The 27,676-nt window shown below is 38.7% G+C and overlaps 1 protein-coding gene across 8 annotated transcripts in view; it reads left to right on the plus strand.

Moving 5' to 3' along the window:
* SEC24B (SEC24 homolog B, COPII component) overlaps positions 1-27,676 on the plus strand; it is an 83,980-nt gene that overhangs the window by 15,191 nt on the left and 41,113 nt on the right. For 5 of the 8 annotated variants that reach the window (XR_012158529.1, XM_073340874.1, XM_073340877.1 and 2 more), the window contains exons 4-10: positions 11,845-11,949; positions 17,931-18,011; positions 19,360-19,535; positions 20,860-21,044; positions 23,194-23,296; positions 24,706-24,832; positions 25,403-25,512. Coding sequence is in view for 7 of the 8 variants with exons in the window: in XM_073340874.1 (XP_073196975.1) it covers positions 11,845-11,949; positions 17,931-18,011; positions 19,360-19,535; positions 20,860-21,044; positions 23,194-23,296; positions 24,706-24,832; positions 25,403-25,512 (887 nt within the window). In the remaining variant the exon portion in view is untranslated. The remainder of the gene's footprint in view (positions 1-11,844; positions 11,950-17,930; positions 18,012-19,359; positions 19,536-20,859; positions 21,045-23,193; positions 23,297-24,705; positions 24,833-25,402; positions 25,513-27,676) is intronic. The other 3 variants (XM_073340875.1, XM_073340876.1, XM_073340880.1) reach the window with 3 other exon arrangements.

The raw sequence follows: 27,676 nt of genomic DNA on the forward strand, positions 1-27,676 counted from the left end.
GGGAGCTGTTTCCTGAGCCTGTAGCGCTATAAACTGCTCCTGTGGCAAGCTACAATAGGGACTGTTGTAGGAGCAGGGAGGTAAGCTTTCAAAGAAGCTTCTTGGTGCTTTACACATGGCAGCACATTTGTAGTGGGGAACTGGAATGAATCTAGACTATTGCACCTTCATCATCCTCACTGATTCTCAGTGGTCTGTTCTGGCTTGCCTTCCAAGTTGTAAAACACTACATTATGCATAGATAGATGGAGATTCCAATTTCTATTTTCTTGTTTTTACACATTTGCAGTGTATTCTCTTGGCTACTTCAGTGCTCTGTAACTTCCTACAAAATAACATTTTAATATATTTGTTTAAATAGTGAATACGTAAATTTGAGCAGATACCAGTCGTTTCAGTTACAATAAAATATGTCAGGTTTCAGAGTAGCAGCTGTGGTAGTCTGTATCCACAAAAAGAAAAGGAGGACTTGTGGCACCTTAGAGACTAACAAATTTATTTGAGCATAAGCTTTCGTGAGCTACAGCTCACTTCATCGGATGCATTCAGTGGATGCATCCAGTGAAGTGAGCTGTAGCTCACAAAAGCTTATGCTCAAATAAATTTGTTAGTCTCTAAGGTGCCACAAGTCCTCCTTTTCTTTTTGCTAATAAAATATGTGCAGGTTTAAAAAAATTCTCAAAAGCTTTTAAATCTTAAATACTTGGCTCTGATACAGTGTTTTCATATATAGTTCTCAAAGCCCTTTTGTAATCTGGGTTATAATCTCTATATTTATCAATGAATAAAAAACCTAGGAAAATCCATTAAAGTAGTCTATTGTCTATCAACTTGACTTTTATCCCCCAAACATGCAGAGATGAGAACTATTAATTGTTTGAAAAGTATTATCCCCACACTAAATCTTTTAAAAATCATTACAGAAAGTGAGGTTTTGGAAATTGATTTGCAGCTGCTGTTTGGTTCTTAAACAGTTTTACAGTGATGTTAAGTAGCAGTTTGAACCCTACTGCTGAACAGAATTTAATTGCAGTATAGACATGCTAAATGGGGTTTGCTACAGCACAATGTTCTTTAATCCTAGGCAGACTCACAATAATAACTGTCACGTACAAAGTGCATGCAGTCTGTACGTACAAACCAGGGAAGAAATGTGATATGATTGCATATTTAAATGTATATAGTTATTTTAATGTGCAGTATTCCATATATACATACTAGCAGTGATTTGTATGGAAAGTACAGACATTTGATACAGAACATAGCAGGTATTGCTGAATACACAGCTAAATGTAAACATCTTCATAAATTCAGTCTCTGTGTGTGTGTATATAGCACAGTTGGATAATCAGACTTTCAAGACCGAGATGTCCAGATGGTCTGACACCAAGGCCCTTTTTAATTTGCCAGGAGCCTGAGGGTTCTACTGATTGCATATATTTGTTTTAATTTTATCAATAATAAATCACATTTCTTGTACTTGCATCTTCCTTGATATATGAATAAAAGTTGTTGGCATTCACCAGCAACAGAAATCTGTTGTTGATCAGCTTTATCCTCTTCAGTTACAGGTTCATTTCAGGTCTCTGAAACGCTGCAGTTAAGGCACTTTTGAAATATTTGTACCAGTGATTATTTGAATGTGGGATCACGTAATACACTTTTTTTTTTTTCCCCCCAATTTGGGAGGGGATTCTGCCTGTAGTACAGATGAGTATAAAGTGTCACAAATTATTTTTTAGGTTTAATGAAGTGTGCTCTTCCTCATGGCATGTGCACACTCTGGGTTACTAATTTACCTTGTCCTGTGGTTCTGTACATTACAAAGTACATCTCATCTCATTCATGTAAGACTGCGTAGATGCTCCTAAGTCTTGTTTCTACAAAGCATTTAAGCGTAAGTCGGATTTCACAAAGCACTTAAGCAAGTGCTTAAATGTCTTCAGTGGGTTAAACATGAACTTAAGTGCTTTGCTGAATCAGGGCTGCAACTGTGAAAGCCTGTTAAAATAACTGAATTTTACACTGTTGTATATTTGGAAGCTGGGTTAATGTTGATCCAATGTGAACAGGGCTTAAAAATAGCAATGTTGTGAGGATGGTCAGGGAAACTTCTGTAAACTCATTTTTTCTTTTAAAAGTAGAGTCTACAGAGTCTCAGTGTAGCTTTTTGGAAGTTAACTGAAGTTTTAATGCTCTAAATGTATATTTGTCTTGACACTGGCTGTAACACCTAGATTAAGTGAGCTGATTTTTGTCCTCTCATATAGTGGGTAAATTTAAATAATTTGTGGCCTGCGTAAATTCTCTAATAACAGAAGCCGATGAATAAAAAAAACTGTTTAAAAGCAGCTAAATCTAAGAATATTGAACAGCAGGATCCATTTTGAACAAATGCAAGATTAATCTTGGTATTTCAGTCAGTGCCTCGATACTGTGGTGATGGTTGTATTGGAAATTTGAGGGTAATGAAAAGGAAGACTTGTTAAAAAAAAAAACAACAAAACTACTTTATAATCTAATTTCTTTTCACTCAATTCTCGTTTTATTCTTGACACTACCACTATTATGAAATCCAAACCCAGTAATTGTGCAATTTACATTTTGGAAATCTTTCATATTGTGCTAGAATAGTCTTGTTTTAGCAACAAAAACAAAACCCTGCAATATAGTATAACTAGTTTCCTGTTTTGTAAATGAAATATTTTCACATTTCTTCCTTGCTCTTTCTCTCAACTTCAGCCTCATTTGTCTGTAAATGTATTGTATGAAACAGTGATGCTAAGACTGCAGCTCTGAAGCCACAAGTGGCTCTTTAAAGTGTCTTCTGCTGCTCTTTGCAGCACGTGATATTAAAACAGTGTGATTTTAATTAATAAGCAGTTAGGATGCTTTTACCATGTTATTAACTAATTAAGTTAGCAACTTGCTCAAGTTATTAACTTATTTACTGTGAGAATAATATATTGACTAAATTATCTCCCATCATACTGTTTAAATATGAGTAGTACTATAGTAAATGAAACAAATTTAGACTACAGTGACTCTTTTTTTGGTAATGTTGATCACTAGTTTGTCTCTTGAACCAATCAGACCTGAGTATGACTGGGATGGAACAAAGATTTGAGTGGGTTGGCTATAATTGAAAAATTGTAAGGAGAAGCTTTATTTTGGAATTTCTTTTGCTCAAAAATGCCAAATAAAATATCCCAGTAGAATTACCTTCCTTCTGCTCCTGTTTTTTTTCCTCACTTTCCCATCCTTGGATTTTGTTATTTCTTACCCCAACCTTTCAGTTTCTTTCTCTTTCATCCCCTTTCCATTTTGGTGTGTGATACATGCTGGAATCCCTCCTTTTTCTTTTTTTTATAATACTTAGTTGAGGAAGGTTTAATATGGCTCTCTTCAGTCAGCTTTCATAAAATCCTAGAAATTTGAGGCTGAAAAGGATCTCTAAGTCATGAAGCCCCCTGCACTGACAGCCCCCTGCACTCAGTCAGGATCAAGTAAAACTAGACCCTCCCTGACAGGTTGTTGTCCAACTTGTTTGTAAAAATTTCTGTTGATGGGGATTCCACAACCTCTCTTCCAGAGCTTGACTACCTTATGCTGTAGTTAGAAAGTTTTTCCTAATATCTAACCTAAGTCTCTCTTCCTGCAGATTAAGCCCATCACTTCTAGTCCTACCTTCAATGGACAAGGAGAACAATTGATCACCATCCTCTTCCTTAACATATTTGAAGACAGTTATCAGGTCTGCCCTCAGTCGTCTCTTAAGACTAAATGTGCACCGTTGTTTTAACCTTTCCTCATAGGTCAAGTTTTCTAACCTTTTAGCATTTTTGTTGCTCTCCCATTTGTCTACAACTTTCCTAAAGTATGGTGCCCAGAATTAGACACAATACTCCCTGCTCTACTCAACAATGTGAGGCCTCAGCTGGACAACTACCTTCCATGTCCTTACATGCAACAGTCCTGTTAATACTGCCCAGAAAATTAGCCTTTTTTTACAACTGCATCACATTGTTGACTTTCATTCACTTTATGATCCACTGTGACCCCAAGACCTTTTATAGCAGTACTACCTCGTAGCCAATTATTCCCCATTTTGTAGTTGTGCATTTGATTTTTCATTCCTAGGTGAAGTGCTTTGCACTTGTCTTCAATGAATTTCTTCTTGTTGATTACAGACCAATTCTCCAGTTTGTCAAGGTAATCGTAATCCTTTTCTAATCTAATCCTGTTCTCCAAAATGTCCTCACAGTCTGTCATCTTTAGATTTTATAAGCATACTCTCCACTCCATGATCAAAGTCATTTAGGAAAATATTGAATACTACTGGATCCAGGACTGACCCCTTTGGAACTCCTCTAGATGCACCCTTCCAGTTTGACAGCTAACCACTGATAACTGCTTTTGGAGTATGGTCTTTTAACCAGTTGTTCACCTACCTTGCAGTAAATTCATCTAGACTGCATTTCCGTAGTTTGCTTAAGAGAATTCCATGTAGGACTATAGAATAAAATCAAGATATTTCATGTCTTCTGCTTACCCTCATTCACTTGGCCATAACCCTCTTAAAGAGGGAAATTAAGTTTGTTTAGTATGACTTGTTCTTGACAGATCCATCCTGGCTATTCCTTAAATTAGGTTAGTGGTTTTCAATCTTTTCATTTGCAGACCCCTAAAAAATTTCAAATGGAGGTGTGGACCCCCAACATGGGCCACAAATTGAAAACCACTGCTTTAGTTGCTTACAAATTGATTGTTTAATAATTTGTTTCAGTATCTCCTTTCCAGGTATTGAAGTTAGGCTGACTGGTCTATAATTTCCCAGGTCCTCTTCGTTCCCCCTTTTAAAGTTAGGTGCTATATTTGTCCTTCTCCAGTCTCTGGGACCTCATTCAAAGTCCATCAGTCCTTGAAGATAATTGCTAATGGCTCCAAGATTTGTTCAGATTAGAGATTGCATTTGGATTATTAAAGAGTGATTGTGAGCATATATTTCCTCACAGTTTATATGTACTGCCCCTGCAGAACTCCCAGCTCCTTCTGGGACACGTAGTTTGGTATCAAGCCCAATCCTAAACTCTGACTCACTGCAAGAGGAACACCATACCAACCTTCTTTCTAGCTGCTTTTGGTTTCTCTCTCCTTTTGTGTTCCACTCCTTCTCCTCTTCATATCTGACCCCACTCCTGTGTTTTTTATCTTAGGTCTTCCTCACCTCTTGTCATACTGATCTTAATCTGTTTCTCTCCCCCTCTTAATCATGCCTATGCAGCTCATGTTCTTGCTCAGCACTCCTGAAGCATTGTAAAAGGAGACTGACGTATTCCTATTCAGTTGCACTTTGCAGCTCCTGCTGAGCCATAAGTAAAATCTTTAAGAGAAGCGCAAATACAATCTGGTACTGGGAAGAGAATTTTTCTTTTCCCTCCTCTTTAATAAGTGCACTCCATAGAATCAGGGGATAAGAATATCTGAACACGTTTTTTTCCCCACGTTCTAGCAGCAGAGAGAAATTGAAGAGTTCATCAGTTTCATTTCTGTTGGTTCTGCCTTTGTCGCACTAGCCAGTTGTTACATATAGGATCTTCAGCAGAGTGTGATCGTCCCTGTGGGAATGTTATTGCATAGCGTATTGGAAAAACTGAGATACCCTCAGCCTTGCTTTGTTTCTAAACCCCTCTAATATGTTATGGCATCTGACAACTCAGCTTCTCAAGAATGTGCTCACTACAGCTATATATGGTGAGTCCATGTTATGTTGGGGATACCTCTGGCTGATGAAAAAACAAGGGCCCTCTGCTAAGCTGACCTATTTAGGGAGTGGGATAGAGACACAGACTGGGGTATCTAGAGTCCCATAGGATACATTGTGGGAACTTCTGGGATTGATTATCAAGGCTATAGTGGCAAGGAAGCATACAGTGCTGGAGTTTGCAGTCTTGGGCATTTTGCCCCAGACTGTCAGCTGCCATTGGGAGTATCAAAGCCCAACCATTTTATAAGCTTAATGAAGAGGTGAAGGAGGTTTTGGGGACTTGAGAACAGTTTCTGAATCCTTTTCATGGAGTGTCTTTTCGGAGGGAGAAACTGATTATAGAGACACAGTTATAGATCATTCTCTCTTGCAACATGAATAACTTAGCACTCAGCACCAGGGTTAAAGCCCCTGCTTTACTCTCAGCTGTAGATGACCTACCGGTGCTGTCTTCTCTCCGTGCAGATGTGATGGGCTCATACCAAAGACCGCCTGGGGATGCTTGTTCTCTGATGTCGGCAGGCACGTCAGCAGTGTACCATGACAATGTATTCAATCGCAGCTGGGTTCTCCACCAACCCATCAAAATTGCAACCTGGAGTGTTGCAACTCTTCACAGGTGTGGTCATCAAGTCGCTGTCTCGTGTGGACGGTCTTGGCATATCAATCGCAGGCTTGACGGAATCAAGGCTGATAAATCACGAATGCCACAAGGTGGAAGATTCATTAGTTCTGTATTCCAGTGGCCCCAACCACTTACAAGGGGTAGCATTACTACTGCGAGGCAAAACCAAGTCCTTCTTGATAACCTGGATGCCCGGGTCTTCTCTACTACTTATTGCACGTCTTAAACATCAGCACAGTCACCTCGCTGTCATAGTAGTCTATTTGCTGACAGAGAAATCTGTTGATTCAAAGATCATTTCTACGATCAGTTGGAATCTTTAGTATGCACAGTCCCTCCACATGACAATTTCATGATTGTGGGCCACCTAAATGCAGTTACTGGCTCCCGGCAAATCGGGCTTGATCAGGTCATTGGCCATTACAGTTCAGGTACACTCTTGCCGCTTGCTCACCTTCTGCTCCTCTCAGAATCTTTCCATTCTTGGGTCATGGTTCAAGCGGCAGTGCATACATCAGATGTCATGGATCTCTCACGATGGCATCACTCAGAAGGAGTTGGACCACATATCGCACGTGACAGGCATCTCTTCGCCTCCTGTAGAGTATATTGTGCTGCAGAATGTGCCACAAAAACAGATCACCACCTAGTGGTTGCCTGCATGACATTGACGCTCTGACGAGTGAGTACGCCCTCTGTGATGAGGAAAACGTTTGACATTGATGCGCTTCTCTGTGTGCCGGGTTTAGCCAACAGGTTATGTATCGACATCAGAAATAGATTCTTGGCTCTAGCTGACCTGCTGGTTGATGTCGAGGTTGCCTGCTCTTCGTTTACTTCCATCCTCCACCAATCTGCCGAGCAGACAATTGGCTATTAGGCGTCTAGCACACTGACCATGGCTATCAAAGGAGGCCTTCCAGACAGTTAAATTGAAGGCCACATCCAGTCAGTGTGGCGATAAGCACACTCATACTCAGCTGAAGTGAAAGTTTAACACCCTGGCATTCTGTGAGCTTGAGGCATATTCTAACCAAGTGGTAGATGATGATGAATTTGGTTTAGCCAGGGGAGACTTAAAGCTGGCATTCTGCATGATCTGCAACCTTGGCGGTCAAGAGGTAGTTACTATGAAAGGGATCTTGAATGACCGCCAAGGCCATTCATGTAAATTAGATGACAACATCCTTTCACGCTGGGTGGAACATTATCACAGGGCCCTGAATCGCCCTCCAGCTGCAGCTTGTTCAGAGCTGGACGTTTTGACAGCCACTGTGGTTTCAGACCCAGATACTTGTACTGATCGCCATCATTGGATGAAGTGTGCCATCCGCTAACTGAAAACGGATGCTCAGCCATTCCTGAGAGCTGCTAAAATGTGCTATTGACTCTGTAGCGGAATCACTTCTGGCCATCTTTCGTTTGATGTGGAGAACTGGAACCTTGCCAACTGCCTGGAAGGACGGTGTTGTGATCTCACATTCACTGCACGGTCCCTTGATCTTATAAAGTAAGAGCTACAGCCCAATCACCTTGTTGTCCATGCCAGGGAAGGTGCTTGTGTATGTTCTGCTGGCCCATTTGGAGCCCCTGCTACATTAGAAGCATTGCCCCCAACACTCAGGCTTTACAAGGAACAGGTCCAATTAGACGCCATTTTGGCCCTCTGCTTGTTGTTGGAGATGCACCATGAGTTCAAGAAGCCCCTGCATGAAGCATATGTCAATCTTAAAGCTTTGTCTGAGTCAGTTAACCAGGTTGTGCTATGGAAGGCCTTAAAGGACGTAGGTGTTCCAAACACTCTGCTGGACTTGATTAGTGAGCTGCATAATGGAACCACTGCCCGTGTACGTTTAGGGAATCGGATGTCGGCACCTTTTAAATCAGTATCTGGTGTCGGACAGGGCTGTGTCTTGGCCCCTGCACTCTTTTGTCGGGCAATGGATTTCATAATACAGTATTCTATGAGGTTCATAGGCATTTAAAATTGGTGGTCTCTCACTCTCAGACCTTGACTACGCTGATGACGTTGTTCTTACGCCTGTTCTTCTAGTACAGAGCCCCAGCAGGTTTCGTGAGGCACTCCAGCAAATGGAGGAGTCAGCTAAGGTTGGCCTCCATGTTCTGTGGTCAAAGACAAAGCTGCAAAATCTAGGACCAGGTCCACCCATGACTCCCAACTGTTGAAGCAGTCCCCAGCTTTTGCTATTTGGGGTCTGTACTCACCAGTTCATTCCAGCTCTCAAACAGGTTCTCCATCAGATCGGCATCACAGTGTCTGCCAAGGGGCGTTTACAATGAATATGGAATCAACATCATCTCAGCATGACAACCCAGTTCAAGATCTATTCGAGCTGTATCCTTTCCATACTGTAGGATGGTTGCGAAACAGGACACTATGCCGCTGAGACTGGGCAAAGCTGGAGGCTTTCCACACAAAATGCCAACATTATATATTGGGCATAAAGAGGTTTTTAGTAGCATAGCCTCAAGACATGAGTCCCAGAGAGGATTGCTGTTCAGACACTTGGGGATTTGGTTCAGGTTCTCACCCAAATATGCAGAAGCAGACGAGTCAGCCTTGTTCAAGACTGCATTCCTGGTAGTTTTTTTGGAGCTTTTAGATGAGTGAGCTAGTGCTTGGGTTATTGAAGGATGCTTTGAAATGGGTTTTAGAGTGGAGGAATTTACAGGTGGGAGGTACAATTAATTGTCTTGACCCTGAGGATATTGAAAACTGTTCAGGGGATGAGGTGAGTCCATCATACTACAGGAGGGGAGTGAAGCCAGAACACGCCCACTAGGTGCATTAAGGACTTTAAACTGAGATGAGACTGATTGGAGAGGACCCCCTCTTTAGTCTTGGTGATGGAAGGCCCCTCGCAACATACCAGCTTGTTACAGTTTTCAGAAAAGGGCTTTTAGAGTTGACATTACTGGTGCATAATTTGGCCCCCACTCATTCCAGACTTCAATAGCTAGGGCGAGGGCTATTCTGGCAATTGAGCAATGACATTCAAATGCATGTGGGACATATGTGAGACCCCAGGTAGAGAATCTGAACTAATTTTACTGTTTCCAATTTCAGAATCATGCAAATGGACCAAGCAAGCAGTGGTGTGGATCTGTAGGTACAATATTGTATACTGGGTGCACAAGTGGGCTTTCAATTCATCTGGCAGTTCACATCTGTGTCTAGGTAGGGTGGCAGTCCTGAGCTAATGTGGATGGCAGAGCATGCTATGGGAACAGTTGATGCCCCTTGTACACTCTTTGGCAGCCTAGGAACAGAAACTGGTTGCAGTTATTATTTTCTTCGTTGAAAACTATTGTGAAGGCATAAGAGGGTTCAATTGATGCTCAGAGTTAAGAGGGATGTGGTGCAGATCCAGGAGTTGTTTCCTGGGGTGACAATTATTTGGTCTGACATGTTGCAATGTAGGATATAGAAGGGAGCCATGAATCCTCCTTGGGTCAATATAATGGGGAGGTATGTGGAAAAGGAGGTGGATAAATTCATTTGTAATCAAGGGAGTTTGATAATTTGGGACATATCTTAGTGACATCTGAATTATTCAGGGAAAATTGAGTACACCTATTTCTCTAATATTAAGGGAGGAATCAGTCAATATCTAGGAACTTGTCAGGGACAGGGTGGGAGGAGGTAGCAGGCATAAATGTACTCATTATGTAAAGGATGTGGTTCTTGGATTAAATGGATTGGAAAACGATTTGAAGGGAAGCATCACTTAAGAAAGCTGAGTAAATGGGTATTTGGGGCTCCTAAGTCTGCTACAGTGGGAGGCTTAGCACCATCTCTTTTTCTGTTTAAGGCTGATACAGCAGAGAAAGGACCTCCCTCCTTTTATAGCCCCTTTTATCTCATATGACGGGAGAATGGTGGGAATATGACGGGAGAATGGTGGGGGTCCAGCAACAGGATGGCTGAAACCAGGTTGGGCATTAGGTGGAAATGATTAGGGAAATGCCTGCATTGTGCTACTTTTTGCCAGGTACTTGAAAATATATTAAGTGAATAAAGTTGCCGCCTAATTAAACCATATCCACACACTCCTGTCTTTCTTCTGCCTTGGCCAGATAGTGTTCTGGTATTCTCTTTGATTTCTTATTACCTCTTCCATTGGCTCAGTAGCTGCTCTTCAAACTGACCCTGCTGGGTTGTAATAAGTATAATTTAAATACTCCTGATTTGTTCATCTGAGAATCTTTTTAAAGCAGAATGATGTGATGGCTAGCTTGTGTATTTTAATAAAATACATGTTAATATGGCTCACTGTACAACAGTTAAAACAGTTTGAGTTAGTAATTGAATGTCATTACGTATACACATCATTGTATGTATACATGAATGCCAGCATGTATATGATTTATCTGCAACAATTTTATTGTAATAGAATGTTAAATATGTTTTCATGTTTAATATGTGGTATACTAGTCCAGTTTAAATTTGGCACTTCTGTTAGCAAACCACAGAACTCTTCAAAACTTTGGAAGTGTCTGAGTTAATTTTTTTTAAAGCATAGTAGTCTAATGGGCTGCCAAGAGGAAAACTATGGTAAGTTGCATCTATAAAATCAACAGATGTTCAAAAGTTTGAGTACTTGCATAGTTAAAGTCAAGTCAGTAGTTCTGCACACACTAAGTGTCAACTGATCAGTACTTAACATTGCTATACAGCACATCTTTGCACACTATATGTATCTAGTGCCTTGTGTATTGTTTGTATTTGTGTACGGTGCCTATTATATTAAAAACTGTTGGTTACAGTTTGTAGAATGTTCTGTGGTGATGTTCTTGGGTGCTCAGTGCTTTTGAAAATCAGGCCATGTATGTAGGTGCCTAAATATGGACTTACGAGCCTAGCTTTAGGCCCTCATTTTTGACAGTCTTGACCAAGTCAACCGGCACAGTAGTACTAACACTTATTAAACTGGCATATCTTGTTTAAAATGCATGGTAAGAGTGTGATGGAAAACACGGAAAGGTGGAACATACGTGCGTTTATACGGTGAGGCAATGGTACATTTCATTGCTCTTCTTGCTAAACTGCAAAATACTAAAGAATTTGGAGAATCCTTTTTTAAAAGGGCAAGTTTGTCGAGCAAACTGATTCTTTCTTTGTCCAGAGGAAAAATGTTTCGTTCTTTATAATATTCCGTCCTATATATAAATATATATATTTTCCTTCCTACTAGTTTTCCTTAGGCACTACTAATGCTGAACCAAACTAGTTCACTAAAAAGCTGCTTGTGCTAAACTACTTACAGAGATTATCTAGCTCTCTTAGACTTTAATGAACTTTCATCACTTGCATGTTAGGATGTTCTCTGGAATGCCTGATTTCTCTCACTTTTAATGCAATGATTTGTGACTTTTGTTTCTCATCTTTCTTGTCTGTTTGACTCTTGTGTTTGTGCTTTCCACTTCACAGGCATGCAGTATGGTGGATATGTTAATAATCAAGCTAGCTCTGCACCAGCTCCCTTGTCATCAAGTTCAGATGATGAGGAAGAGGATGAGGAGGATGAGGAAGCAGGTCTGCTTTAGCTTTACACCAGTATATTGCTTTTTTCCTACCCAAGTTTTGTCTTCGTATTTCCACCTCCTTGAATTATTAAAATGAAAAATTTAATCCCAAAAGTAGTTGCAATTCTTCAGACACGTAGCAAGCTGAGGGAAAATTTCCAACTCTTATATGAATATGGTAGTTAAAAATGGAGTGTAGTAATTGGAAATTGCTCAGTACAATGTTTTTCCCCCTGAGGTAACATGCATCTTCGTATTTTATAGTGTAACGGTTGCACTTTGAGGCTGTTTTAATTTCAGTATTCTAACTTTCAGCAAACTTGTAATGTTCTAATGGAATGTGTCTGGATGTAGAGCTTTTGGATGATGGTTGGTTTAGCTCTGTTACAGTTATACATGTAGATGTTTTACCACCTATGATAGTTAAATTTATCAGTTTTTTTTATATATTTCTCCTTCTAAGTATAGGGAACACTGTAAATACTGCAGTAAAGTAAAATATATTGTCGTGGTAAATATTATTTTTAAGTCAATAACTGTATACAGAACCTATCCTGTGTTTCTCTAGTACTGTCCAGTATCCGGAAAGAGAAGTCTGTTCAGTTTTAGGAGGCAGAGAAAGGAAAACAGTAAAACTCCTGAGGTATTCTCAGTCTAGTGACTTAAGCTCAAGATCATCCTCTCCTTTTCTGATATGCCAGTGGCCAGTATGGCATGGCTTTTGGGAGGACAGTCTTTATAAAGAAAAATATAGATCTCTGAGAAAGTGATTGCCATGTTTCTGTTGGCCCACAAGTAGTTCATCTCCACAGTCTATTGCAAAATGTTAGAGCTTCAGTATTCGGCACACTTCTGCCCTTCTCCACTCAACCTTTGTTGTGATATTTCATTTCCTTAAAAAAAATATGTAACAGAGTATCGGTTTTGTGCAATTTCATAATGGAGCCTTAATTATGTGTAATAGAGTATTTGTCCACAGGCACTTACCTGAAAGTATTTAGGGTGGCAGATAAAGTGAGACCAGAGCTGTTCTCCCTTTTTCTTGTGGAGTCTTCACCCTGCCTGTCTTTATGGATTATCTCTCCCCAGACCCTGGTGAATAATTTAGAGAGGTCACTTACTTTGAAAACTATTTTTCTTATGGCAGTTCGTTTGGGTAGGATTGTTGGGAGTTTCAGGCTTTTCACTGCAAGGATCCATGTTTATTTTTTATCAGAATGGTTTAGTTTCAAAACTAGTTCCATGTTTTCTGGTAGTTCCTCAGGTCATGATATTTTTTCAGGTCATTATTTATTTTTCTTGCTCTGCATGAACCCTAAAAGAGAAGTAGATCTTCAGCCTTGATGGTGAGGAGAGTGCTAAATATCTTCTTTCAGAGAGCCCTCTTGAGAGAGAAAGATATGTAGCCATTGATTCATCCTACTGGTAGACATATGCAACCTCTTGTATGGTGTACTACTGCGTGTGCTGTTGGTTTTGAGGACTACTAGGAAGTCCTACTGTTAAAAACTGAAGAGGCTCCATGCTCAATTTAGGCTTATTTCATGAGGACATTCACTGCTTTGGGAGTGGAGAGAATGGTTACTTCTCTGTAACAACGTACAGGAGCCACATTGGAAGCCTATTTCTGTGCTTTTACCAGTCGTCATAGTCTTGACATACTGCTCCTGCAACTGCCTCTTCTGAAAAACACGCTAGTCATGAAAGTTTTACTCTGCTGTGAATGCTGTGTAGAAGTTTGTTTTCTGCAGTAATTTAGAAGGATATTTTGAGAATAATTTCTTGCCTTTGATTTGTTTCCTTGTATCTTACACCAGCTCATGTATCCTGCCCATTGAGTTCAGTTGGAGGATGCTTTTCATAGAAAGTCTTTTGTTCAGTAAGCATTTAACCGAACAGCAAGAAGTGTTCCTGGAGAATTCGCTTAACAAAAAGGCAATGTTTTCCCCTTCTCTTCCAAAGAAAAAGAGTGGTCTTACGATCTACCATGTATTCCCCCCACCGCCCCCCCCCCAAGCTAATTTTTAGCATTTTGCAGAGGCCAGCATCTGTTTCTGAATGAAATTAAGTTAATCCGTTTAGTCTTCAGTGTTTTTAAAATTAAAATTGAATAAAAGCAGAATACAGGTTTGTTGGTGAATGATCTTAAATTAAATCTTTATCCTGCTTAATTTTAAATTAAGTTTATCCCTAGCTTATTTTATAGATCTGAGGAATATTTTCTGCTAAATTGTTCTTTGTAACAATTGCTCTCTATGTAATCTGATTCTCTAGTTTGTTACATACTTAGAAGTGGTGCTGAAGAAAGGTTATAAAATAGATATAATTATGTTACTAGCATGATCAGTTTTTTAACCAATAATATTTTTACATTGGTCATTAGATGTTCATTGTAAGTTTTTTGTCTAAATTTAGAAGTTTATTCTCACAAATAGCACTACTTAACTCTAGGCTCACTGCTTCTGTTGACTTCAATGGGAACAGAATTAGCCCCTCTATCACAGGGGTTCTCAAAATGTGGGTCGTGACCCCTCGGGTCACAAGGTATTACATGCGGGGGTCGCAAGCTGTTAGCCTCCACCCCAAACCCCTTTTTGCATCCAGCATTTATAATGGTGTTAAATATATAAGAAAGTGTTCGTTTTTAGTTTATAAGGGGGGGGTCGCACTCAGGCTTGCTATGTGGAATAGGTCACCAGTACAAAAGTTTGAGAACTACTGCTATATCACTTGAAGCAGAATAATGCCATTAAAGCAATGGCAACAAAATGTCACTTTATTTTACTGAGACTAGATATTGCGTGTAGGGGACTTTAGCAGTAGGTCTGTTTCTTAGATTTCACTGTATTGAACTGATGAGTCAGAGGTACAAAATAGATAGTTCCTTGTGCAACCAGTATACAAATCTGGTTACAAAAGTGTCTCAAATTCCAGCTGCAGTGATTGCAGAACAAACCACAGAACCTGATGGCAACATTACAGTTCATGGTATCAGTGACATTTCGTGTATATTGTACTGATGGTTATCTTGTACACTGGTGTTCGAGTCACTTAATACATGATACTGGAAGAGTCAGTAATGTGGAGGGAACTCTGTTACTAATAGGTAAGGTATACAAAGAAATGAATGCTGTTATAATCCTGATTCAGCAAGATAAGTGACTAAACTTAAGCATGTGAGGATTCCTATTGTCAAATAAATGTGTAAGTACCTTGCTGAATCCGAGTCCAGTCGTAGGTTGGTATCAGTAAAATGCAACATGTCAGAATAATAGTATGGAGTAGTGCAATCAACAAAATATGCCTTGCAATGGGAAGAAATCTGTAGACCCCTCAGAATTCTCAGTATATCTTGGGACTCTGATGAATTTTTCAGGGGGTAAGAACAGTACATAAAAGATCTTCAGGGCGATGGAGTCAAATGTTTCTCATAGGATATGAGGAGTCGTATTCTTATTTTCATCATGTTATACTTATTAGTAGAATTGTTAAACAGAGAACCTGAGATATTTCTCTCCAACTATAAACCTCTTTCATACTGTATCTTTCTCCCAGAGTTAGCCTGGAGAACTTTTGTAGAAGAAACCAAAAATAATTCAGATTTAATTACATTTTTAGTATGACACTGGGGGGAAAGAAAAAAAAAAAGTTAATGTTTGTGCTTCCAAGCTGTCATTCATCTCTCAAAGATCCTCACACTATTCTTTGGAGATATGTACTTTGACTTTATTGTATCCATTAAAATATATATATATATTTTAATTTCTGCTTCATAGTTATTGATTTTATGCCAGCACTACCTAATTAGAGTGCTACACATTGAGATAGATATATTTCATGCTTTAGCCACATTTTTCATAGCAATCAGTTTTTGCTATGCATTCATTAAAGTAAAGCTTTGAAGTGCCTGTGCTTTATTCTGCCATATAGTCTGATCATTATAGTAAAATCTTAATGAGTGACTAGTGCAAATTGATTTGATATCTGATTGATCAGTGGATTGATAGAATAAATTTTATGTTTCAGAGTAACAGTCGTGTTAGTCTGTATTCAGAAAAAGAGAAGGAGTACTTGTGGCACCTTAGAGACTAAGGAATTTATTTGGGCATAAGCTTTCGTGAGCTACAGCTCACTTCATCGGATGCATACTGTATGACTATATTCATACAGTATGCATCCGATGAAGTGAGCTGTAGCTCACAAAAGCTTATGCCCAAATAAATTCCTTAGTCTCTAAGGTGCCACAAATAAATTTTATGGAATCCAATTTACAGTTGAATAAATAAGAAATATATTCTACAACTAACCTGTAACATCAGAACATTCACAAAACTTGACCTACCTTAAAATGATTATAGTTGGGTAGTAGTGTCCTCTTAGTATTTTTTATATATATTTAAGTAAAACTGGCTTCCTGGTGCAAAGAACATATATTCGTTTAAAAAAATCCTACATCTATACCTACCATATTTTGTTGGGTGTGGAAATAAGCTCCCCTTTTGGCTTTTAATTAGCAGTGGTTAACCTAACTTACAGAAGCTATGCTGCTGAATCAACAAGAATCTTGTTTGCTTCAGCTCCTAGGATTTTTCACCTGATTGGGGGAAAAAAGAGAGAACTTGATAGGGAAAGAAATGTTTTTCAAGCTCATAAGTGCGTATAACAAAGGAAGATGTTTACTAAGTTCACAAGTTTGTTATTTTTAATTAACACTGTACTTTTTTAAAAAAAATATTTTTTAGAGAGGGAAGTTAAAACTTTGTTCCTAAGAGTAACTGATTTTAATGTTGAATTTAAGCCTTGTTTTACACTCTACTTAAAAATTTCATAGAAATAGTTATAATTGAAATGCCGAAGTAATCTTTACAATAGTGGTGTCTCCAGGTTACTAGTAATGTTGTCTCCGAGATGCATTTCACTCTGCTCCTGTGCATGGAACACTTTCCCCATTCTAGTTTGCCAAGCCAGCATGCTCTCTCCATTAATGTGTTCCTGAAATCCACTTTGGCTTCACTAGGAAGGAAGGATTGTATGTGCCTTTGTTTTGGCTGAACTCTTACATAAACTATTTTTTTCTTTGTGTTGTATTTTGTGAGTTGTAGTTCAGATATGAGATTTCAGAGGCCAAAATTATCTGTTTGTGTTTTTGTTTCTAAGGAGCAGGCACACAAAATCTCTCTACTCTCCTGTCCCTTTCTTGTGGCAAATGTATATGAAACTGCACTAACACAAATGCTTTTAAAACATTTTCTTATTTTCATTTAATGTATTACAATCCAGATAATCAGTTAAATAGAGAATAAGTGTGGCACTAGGAAGAATTATGCATCAGTAGTCCAAGAAATTTTTTTAAAGTACTCTTTACTTGACTTCTTTTATTAGTGTGTTTTAGGTATCCCTTTTGGCTGCACCAATTTTCATCTGTTACAGCTAGGGCAGAGAACTTTTGCAAAAGCTCTACTGAATGTTGCTTATTATTTAACAATAAGACAAGCCTCTCTTTATTACAACAGCATACAAAAGGAGGGACGTTGGAAAATTTCAGATGCAAAGGTTACTTCAAAATACTCTATCCAGCACTTTCAACTAAGGCAAAACTCCCTTTGAAGACCATTGAACGTCTTGCATGATATGGGAGTGCTGAATGCTGCCTTTGAGGCAGTATAAATAGAAATATTTTAAATTACCTGAACTCTTTTAGATTAAAAAGAATTTAGAAATGGTTGTGTAAAAACCTCTTTTTAAATCATTTTAATTTCATTTTTGTCCTTATCCATTTGTTGCTTTTTCCATATTTTCTGAATACCAAATTGGCTACATTTTAGGTATGATCTTTGTGTTTTCCAATAGCAATAACTTTGGATTCTTAGTACAATATTGAACAGTTTCTTACCAGAAGTTTAAGAAACAATGTTCTCTGAAGCCCTGTCCTCACAGAAGCTTGCCATTGCTTAAAGCAAATCTTTGTTTTATTTTTGTATTTATTTTTAGCTATTGACAGCTCCTCCACTACTAGCAGTGCCTCTCCTGTTATCAACAGTTACGATGCTCTTGAAGGAGGTGGCTATCCAGGTGAGCGCTTTGTTGCATGCTAATTCTGAATTGTTAAGGTATAACAAAACAGAAAAATTATAATATACAGTTCTAGTTTTTCAGGTTGTTCTTTTTTAAAAACATCACCCATTTCCTCTTACTCTAGATTCCCTTTCATGGAATCCCATCACGGATTCCTGCTTATCTTTACTGCCTCCCTTTCAGTCATCAGCAGTGAGACATCCATTATATATTAAAATGTGTGATTCCCAATTAAGCTGGCTTGTTGTTTTTTACAAAACATTTGTATAGCACCATAGAGTTGAGTAGCATCTTACTCATGTCAACTTTGAATCTTTCCTGTGGGCATCCCCTGCTTGAGAGAATTTACCTTTTTGCGGGGGGATGAGGGTGCCAGGTTTAAATTTCTCTGCGACCGTCCCCAGATTCTCTGGCCTTGTCAACTTTCCAGGCTTGTACAGGCCAACTCTTGCCCCTTAGTGTGGATGTTGCAGGTGACTTGCACTGCCATGCCTCTGCTCCAGGTAGACCTTCTAGCCTCTATTCACCCTGGCTGTAGGTGATAGTTTAAGGTATATTATTCCACATGTTAAAGTTGCTGAGATGTACCAGTTTCAAAACTGCTGTTTTTTCCCCTCTGAGAACTATTGAGACATCAGTCTATAATCAGTACGCTATGCTTCTGTTTCTTGTCCAGTCTACCTCTCCTTACCACTTTGTAACAAACTATCTGAATTGGCAGCTGCATGCTGCAAATAATTCAGCCTTTTAAAATGGTTGGGCCAAATTCTGTCCTGGCATACACATGCAGGGCTTACATTGACTTCAACAGAAATCCCATGTACACCCTTGAAGACAGAATTAGCTAGATCGCATCATGGGTGACTAGGAGAGGCTACAGAGCAATAGGTCTTGGTGCAGTTAGCAGGGCAGGGGAGATTTGGGAGCAAGATCAGTCTTGGAGAAAAATTGTAATTAAGGAGATCTTATTTTTTATATTTTTGCAATATATTTACTCTTACCTTTCTATTAAAAAGGGGCAATTATAAAATGACATTATGAAGTTCCAATTGCTTAGTAGGTGAGGTGCATTTAATTAAATGCAGAGGAGAGTTAGAAGACAAATAGGTTTGAAGTAGAGTTAGAGGACAGTGCTCCCCAACGTATTGCCCTGGGTACTGACAGTGAGATGAAACTTTTTCTGCGGTTTTACGATATCCATTTGATCAATGCAGAGAAATTTTTGAATTGTTTCTTTATAATTAACAAAAGCATTATTCTCATGATCAGCTGCTGGTATTTTGCTTCTTATTTTATTTAAATGCAATAGACAATTTTGAAAAAACATTTGTTTTCCCTATCCAAGAAACAAATTCTGCGACAAGTAGTCCAGCTCCTACTCCTCAGACATCAAGGACTCCTAAGCCCTTTGGTTACGGATACCCAACTCTTCAACCTGGATACCAGAATCCAGCACCACCTACTTCTGCTATGCAGCCCAGTAATCCAGGGCACCATTCTGGGTTTCAGCAATATCCACAAGTGAGATTTTTAATTGAGAAATTATTTGATGTTTCTTTTCAATCCTTTTGTAAAGCTTATAGTGATGTGCCTTTGACATAGTTCCCAATGGTCTATTTTAAAAATATGAGTACAGTTTTAAATGTGTGAACTGTAAATATCAAGAAAGTCTGAATATTGATGTAGTAGCTCTGAATTCAAAATAATGAATGAGATGGCTACTTGAATTATTGGGGAGAGGACCAACAAATTGCTGTAGCCCATGCATTTACTTTTTAACTTTTAGTTTAAAACAAAAACAGAAAACCCTTTTTAAATTTAATATTTTAAGCTTTTATTAAATTGTTATTTTTGAAGGAGAAAGAAACTGAAGATTTATTAGTTAAACATTCAATAAGGAGGAAGACCAGTAATTTCCCGATATACAATCCAATTTCCCATTGGTCTGTACAGCAGTACTAGATGACAGTCATAACCAAAAGAGAGTACTTCTTCACTTTGGGGAATGCAGATTGGTTAGTATACATGAAAATTCTTCTAAAGGAAAAGGAAAGTGTAGCTCTGTTTAACCTAACGTTTCCCTTTTTGTGCTTGGTTCATAGCCTTCACCCCTCCGTACTTTATTAATAAAAGACAATTGGGCATTCACCTAGAAACTAGGATTAGAGCCAAAGCGATTTTTTTAAGAGATGTTTTTTCAAGAGACGTTTTACAGCCTTCTTTGTGATAATACTACAGTTCCTTGACTTCAGACAGTTGTGTAATGAAATTAAAGCATTTTTTAATTTTAAAACAAAAACCTAATTGAATTTGAGTTTTTAAATTGAGAGAGCTTTTTCAAATACTTATTTAAAATAATCTTTCTAAATGCTACAGGAACAAGGGAATGCATGATGTAGTCTGAGGTTTACCACGGATTGGAGGGAGAAAATAAAATGTAGAGCCTGTTTTTCTGGTTTGGAAAAAGAAAAAAAGTGAGATCTTTATAAGAGGGGGGGAAATATCAGTTTTCTTGTAATATCTGAGCTGATTTACCTCTAGGTTTCTTTAGACAATGTTGAATAAGAGTGTCTTTAAAATGAGGATTATGCACTTCCTGTAAAATTATCTTTTATGTTGACTTCATGCTGTAGACTGAATGCTATTCAAAGAAGTATATGCTAAGATTCTGGGAAGCGGTTGTCCCCTTGTGTAACCCTTTAAAATTACAATTCTCTTCTCATCAGCAAAGAATTATTAGCTACTGGTATATCTTCCTTAATGGTGATCTGAAAGAATAATGTAATGATTATGTTCATTAAACATGTAGTATAACTGTTTTGCAATGCTCTTATTTTTTTTTCAGCAGTATCCTGGTGTGAACCAATTATCATCCACCTTAGGAGGATTAAGTCTACAGCATTCTCAGCAGCCAGAAAGCTTGAGACCAGTAAACCTTACTCAAGATAGGAATATTCTTCCTGTTTCTCCAGTTCTAGCTCCTGTGCCTAATTTGAATTCAGACCTTAAAAAATTAAATTGCAGCCCAGAGTAGGTATACTGTTTTCAATTAGACATAGCATTTTTCTGTGACCTTTTATAATTTAGTTAAGAATAATGAAAAAAATGTATAAGGGATGAAATTGACCACAGTATTCTGCTTTCACTGGTCAACCAGCGTAGTCTGTTTCCTCTGGAGAAAAGAGGTTAAGTCCTCTTCACTTCTGTGTGAACACTGAAGCTGTTTCTAATTTACATCTCCTGCCATCAGTGCTTAGCATTATGGCTACCATTCTTAGGGCAATTAGATGGGACGTTTTTAGAGTCCCCCAAACATAAAGCAACAATATTGGTAAAGTCACTGTTGAGTAACTTATGGTATTCCTTTCTACTGGAACAATGTACTGTTCTTATTTCAAGGCCCTGGCATTCTAAAATCAAGAGAACAGTTTATAAAGTAGCTATTGACACAATCTTCATGAGGCTTACCAAAATAAGACTAAGTAGCATTCTAGTCCCAACTCTACGACTGATTTGCTTTTGACATTGAGCAGATCACTTAACCTCTATTTGCCTCATTTTACTCATCAATAAAATCTATTTACCATCGTTTGTGGTGGTCACAAAGACAAATTGAGATCAATTGCAAAAGCAATAACTTATAAAAATCAAAAATACTCAGTTTCTGATTTTTATTTTTTTTTAAAGTGTGGAATTTTCAAAATCACCGAGCATTGGCCTACCTGGTCCTGGTAAAGTCATTGGTAGTTTTACCATTGCCATCAGTGGGAGCAAAGTTCAGCCAATGACTAGCACTAAAAAAATCCCTCACTGTAGGTAACTAGTGATCGGTATCAACACTGGAAGGTCTGTTATTAAAATATAACCCCATAATCTTAAAGCTGGGCAAAAGTCTAGGGAAAGAGAGATGCTTTACATTGTGCCCTAACAGCCCAACAGACTTGGTCTCTGGGAGACCAGGGGAAGAAACAAGTTTCAAATCAAACTTCCTTATGGTGAGAATGTCTTGGGATTCAAATCAAGAGACTGGAAGGGAAAGGATCCCAACTGATTTCAGCTGCAATGATAACACTTTAGGAGAGAGGCAGTCTTTCAAGTAGCCAGGACCCAGAACCTGAATGACTTTATATTTCAATCTAAGTATGTTGGCTTGCATCTGAAGCAAATAGTAACCTACAGTAGTGCAATCTTTGGAAATTTTATGTAGTATTGCCTTGCCAGTCACCAGCATGCAGTTTTCGAAGGACGTACCAAGCACACTACAATAATCCATCCATTTGTATATTAGTAGTAGAGACATTATAATTATTATGATTAAACATTTAAATTGTAGTAGTGCATAAAGGCCTCAACCAAGTTGGGACCCATTGTGCCAGGCACGTGCAAACAAGAAAAATAAGTCTCTGCTCCAAAAAGCTTAGTTGTAATGCTGAAAGAAGCTTTAATCCAGTATGTAAACTTGGATCAACTTGGTGGACTAATGGAAAAGTATTGTTTTGTGAGCAGGAGGGAAATTAGAGTGGGTCATATTCAGTCCCATGCTTGGAGCACTTTGGAGGCAGTACTCCTCTTCTGGACTCCTTATGTATGTCTGGAGCTATTCCCTTTTGGTTACTATATTGAGTGGTATTAATAAGTTTTTAGGGAGTCACATCCGTTCCATGTCCATCAGAGAAGAGGATGACTCATAACAGTTCTTTGTGGGAGGGAAACATTAAGATCCTCCTATATTCCTTCTCCCATTAAAATAACTTTTCAACGACTAGCAAGTACAATTTTCCTTTAGTGAGTTCTGAGATTAGAAAATATTAATCATGAATGAAAATACCATCTCAAAGTTTAGATTACTTTGGGTACTAGCCCCTTCTCTCGCCCCCCCTCACCCCCCCAACAATTGTTTGTTCTTTTTTAAAACTCCGTAATAGCTGCAATGTGCATTGCCTTTTGAAATGCAATACTTTCAGCTTTTTGTTTGGTGCCCTACTTACCGTTGAATATTATTCTTTCTGCAGGAGACTTTTGCTGTTTTAGGCAATGGTTTCTGTTTGTTTTGAAAATAGGTTTAGCAATAGTTAAAATTTCACAACTCTTTGAATTGCAGGGAATATAGTTGCATGCTAATTCAACTTATGTGCTCAAGTTTGCTTTGCAAGCTAATTTTGGTATGATTTCCTTCCAGTTCATTTCGATGTACACTGACAAATATTCCACAGACTCAGGCTTTGTTAAACAAAGCTAAACTTCCCTTGGGTTTGCTGCTGCATCCGTTCAGAGACCTAACGGTAAAATTTAAATATTTTTTATTTTGAATATCTTCTCATAGTGCTTTGTTTTATACTGTGTGGTACTTTCTTATCTTGTCTAAGCCTTATTGGGGATTAAATAATAGCAGGCTCTGTGGAACTATTTTCCCGTAGAATTTCTATTCAACTTGTCTGTTCAGGTGTTTGTTCTTTGATTGTTTCAAAATTTTATCTTAAATGTAACAGGATGAACTGATTCAGTTGCTGTAAAATAAATATTATGGCTGTAAATCTTTCATCGTTTTTGTAAATGAAATGTAGCATCTAATAAGATGAACAAAGTAGTTAGAGAAACTACAAATTACAACAATTAAGGCTTTTTATGTACCTTAGAGTGGTAGGAGTGGTTCAGGGAAAATTGTCTTTTTTGCTTGTTTGCTTTTATGTAAAGCTTCATCAGAGGGAACAGCTTACCTTGGTATTTTTTAAGTGTCATGTCTTGTGCTCTATGCCTGCATACATTGATTGTTCCTCTTAATTTAATAGCTATTTGAAGTTTTGCCTCTTGCAAAAATGTCTTCTGTGTAGACAATGGAAAATGTAACTTCCTACTGACTTGTTAATTTATAAGGTGAACTTGAACTGGGGGAGAGATCTGAAGGATTCCACCCCCTCCAGGAATCTCTTCTCAACAAGCACAACTGATCAAATTCTGGGGAAACAGGGCAAGAATCAGCTCCTCCTATTTCTCTGGTCATTTTACATTGTTCAGAACTAAGATTTCAGAGTAATTTGCTTATCCAAATTGCTTGAGAAAGTGTGCACATACATTAAGCAACTCTTGTCCTCATTAACCTATGGCTCTCTCTGTATCAAGTACTATTGCTTATACATAATAAACCATGAAGCTATACCACTTGGGTATTCGGCTGTCTTGGGTATTCTTTCAGGAACAAGATCCAACTGCTAGTGCCGTCAATCATCCAAAATGTACAAGTATTCTTGCATAACTTAACTTCAGCTGTGTTGTTTGCTTATCTAGAATTACAATAAAAATGGTTGCATCTGACCCTTGCAGTCATGGTGATCAGTCAGATTCCTTTTATCCAACTAAATATATTAATGGCCATTATCAGACCAGATTCTTCTCTCCAACATTTTGTAGACAAGTGTAACACGTGATTTACACTGGTATATGTGAGATAAAATTCTGGTTCAATCAAAATAATACTTTATTATGTCTTCCTATTGTAAAGGAAGAATGTTAGTAAAGGTGTGAATATTGCACTGTATATAAATGAACTAAAAGGACAAAGTGGGAGACAAGATTAACAGAATATTTTGGTTTTATGAAGCTTTCAAAAATTAAGATATTGCACAATCCTGTCCTCTAAAAAAATTTTACTGGGAACCTTTTTGCTACAGCTTTTCATTGTTTTACTTTTTAGCAATTACCTGTAATAACATCAAGCACCATTGTGAGATGCAGATCATGTAGGACATATATCAACCCTTTTGTTGCCTTCATTGACCAAAGGAGGTGGAAATGCAACTTATGCTATCGAGTTAATGATGGTAAGTTTCATTACAGAGGTAAGTAGCTGGTTTCTTGTATCTACCTGACGTATTTAAAATGTCTTGCATTTATATCAACAACCGAGATGTCTTTCACCTGGAATATCTGGGATTTTTAATATCTAAATCATTTGTCAAAGGCACCTATATTTTGCCCAAGTGAAGGCTACCATGCAACATGTCAGGAGCCTGAGAGCACCATATCAGATTGGACAACCTGAGCTATATAATTTAAAAGCAATTTTCCCTACTGTCTACTAGCATAATCAAGTCAGGGTCATAATTAACAACAGTCAAAGATGATGACCAGTTTCATAAATACAGTGCATGTAGAGATGTCATTTTAGGGCACTGGAAGCACAGAGTATACATGTACCTTGTTGTTCATAAAATAGACATTCTTGCCTCCAGTTCTTTTAACTTTGATATTTAGGTTTCACAACATGGATTGTTTCCTTATTTACATACTTATTAAATGTTTATGGTCTAATTGCTGCTTTTTGTCATTAGGCACAAAATCTGTGTACCTGTCAGTGAATAATTTACTCTGGATTCATAATTTTTGTTTAGTTCCTGAAGAATTTATGTATAACCCTTTGACACGATCCTATGGGGAGCCTCATAAACGGCCAGAGGTCCAGAATTCTACAGTGGAGTTCATTGCTTCTTCAGACTACATGGTAAAAATATATATTTTTAAGTATGTGAATTTAATACTAGTGCAAGATGCTAGAGTGACAACCCTATTTACCACTGAAAACTGTGTACATCACTCACATTTCAAACTTCCCCACGGTGCCCTACCAGTGTGTCTCAGTTTTCACTTGGAGGGACCCCTAGGATTGAAAGACTATTTGTCTCAGTTCCCATTTGAATCTTTCTCTGCCAAAACTGACAGTAAAGGTGTCAATTAATACCAGTTGTGATGTGGGCACTTACACGCTAATTTGTCAAAGACCACCAAACGCATTCTGTGACTGGGAATGCTACAGCAGTCTCTGGCTTTCTCCTTTTCTCTGGAAAGGTGGGCAAGACCAATGACTGATCAGACAGAATTTTGGCATCTTCCAAAGAACTCCTTCATTCCCCAGATTAATTCCTATCTCTCACAAAATTAACAACTAGAAAGCAACCTGCAGCCACCCTCTGATAGTCATCTTGAATACAGTTCAGTACGGAAACGGGGCCTGAAAATCTTTCCGATAAGAGAATACCTAGCTTTTATGCATCCTACAATAGCATTTTGGGCACCATCAATCATGCTTTGCTGACCAGCACTTGGCCAGAAAGTGGGGCTTCCATTGCAGCCTGAGGCAGGTTCTAAAAGTGTAACATGTGGAAGCAGCCCACTGAGCCAGCAGCAGTACAGGCAGAATGATAGTGCTTTGTGCAAAGAAGAGTTTTTTTTTTTCTAAACGGGGATACGAAATATTTAGGTGTTGAGGACAGTAATCTATAAGAGTGACTCTATGATGCCAGCTTCACAGGCTACGAAGTGTAAGCGTTCATCAGTTAAAAGCCACTCCAGAAGATGATCTATTAAATACACACCTCGGTCTGGGATTTAAAAGGGGAGGGAGTTATTCATTTTTGAAATCAGACTCAAAGTCTACACTGCTTTTTGTGGCCTTCCAGAGCTGTCAGTGTTCCTCTGTTTGCAGTGATTCAGAGAAAGAAGGATCTCTTCCTTTATATCGTAACAGGAAGGGATCATTTCAGTCAATAGTTGTCATTTGTGTCCCAGACTGACTTTAAGCTCTTCCCCTCTCCTCAGGGTTGCCATTTTCTCCCTCCCCCCCCACCCCCCGCGCCCCATCAAGAGGAACCTGACCTATGGACAGTGAAACATCTCTTGGATATCAGAGCAATTGTTCAGAGAGCAGCAGCTGATGGGAATTTGATCTAGGTAATTGGTAGTTCCAAAAGGTATAGAGGTGGGGACAAGATCCACTTTGGATCTGAAGTGGGTTAATGCTCAAGACTCAAATTCAAGATTGAGTCTCTCCAGTCTATATTAGCTGTGATCGACTAGGAGATTTAAAAAAAATTCTTCAGTAGATTTTTAAAAAGAATGTCTTCATATTCCCATAACATCAAATTTTCACCCTGAACTGGCATTTCTAGTACCACTCCCTGCCCTTTGGGCTGGCTTCAATACTGAGGGTGTTTACAATAGTCATATCTGTGAGTGCAACTGCCTTCTCATGGAGGGGATTCTGTAAGATTCCAAGTTTGGTCAGCTGACTTATCATTGTGAAGCTGCAGAACCTTGGGGGAAATGGCTGAAACTTGGAATATGTTCAAGAACATAGACCTCTTAGTTAAGCATGAGAAGAATGCTCTTTGCTTGGTACAGGTTCTAACCTGTCTAGATGCATTGACAGTTATTGAACAAGGCAATGTCTTCCCAGAGGAGGAGAGATTTTAAAAACTGAACTGTCTTTAGACCTGAGCCTGCAATTTCACTTTGCATCTCAGTCTGTAGTCTGATCCCTCTGAGGCTTGAGGGTTGTGTGCTGCAATCTGGTTATGAGGGAAATGTGGCACTCTAGAATAGTGGTTCTCAACCAGTGGTCTGGGACCCCCAGGAGGGGCCACGAGCAAGTTTCAGGGGGTCCTCCAAAATAAACCAGAGAGCAGGGCCAGCATTAGACTTGCTGCTTCTCAGGGCAGAAAGCCGAAGCCCAAGCCGTGCAGGGCTGAAGTCAAAGCCTGAGCAGCTTAGCTTTGCGGAGTCCCCTGTGGGGCCACAGGCAATTGCTCTGTTTGCCACCTGCTAACGCCAGCCCTGGCTTTTAATCTACTGGATATGCAGACATACAGTTGTTGTGGCACAGGTGGGCT

The sequence above is a fragment of the Lepidochelys kempii genome, chromosome 4 (assembly GCF_965140285.1).
Source record: "Lepidochelys kempii isolate rLepKem1 chromosome 4, rLepKem1.hap1, whole genome shotgun sequence".
Classification (NCBI taxonomy): domain Eukaryota; kingdom Metazoa; phylum Chordata; order Testudines; family Cheloniidae; genus Lepidochelys; species Lepidochelys kempii.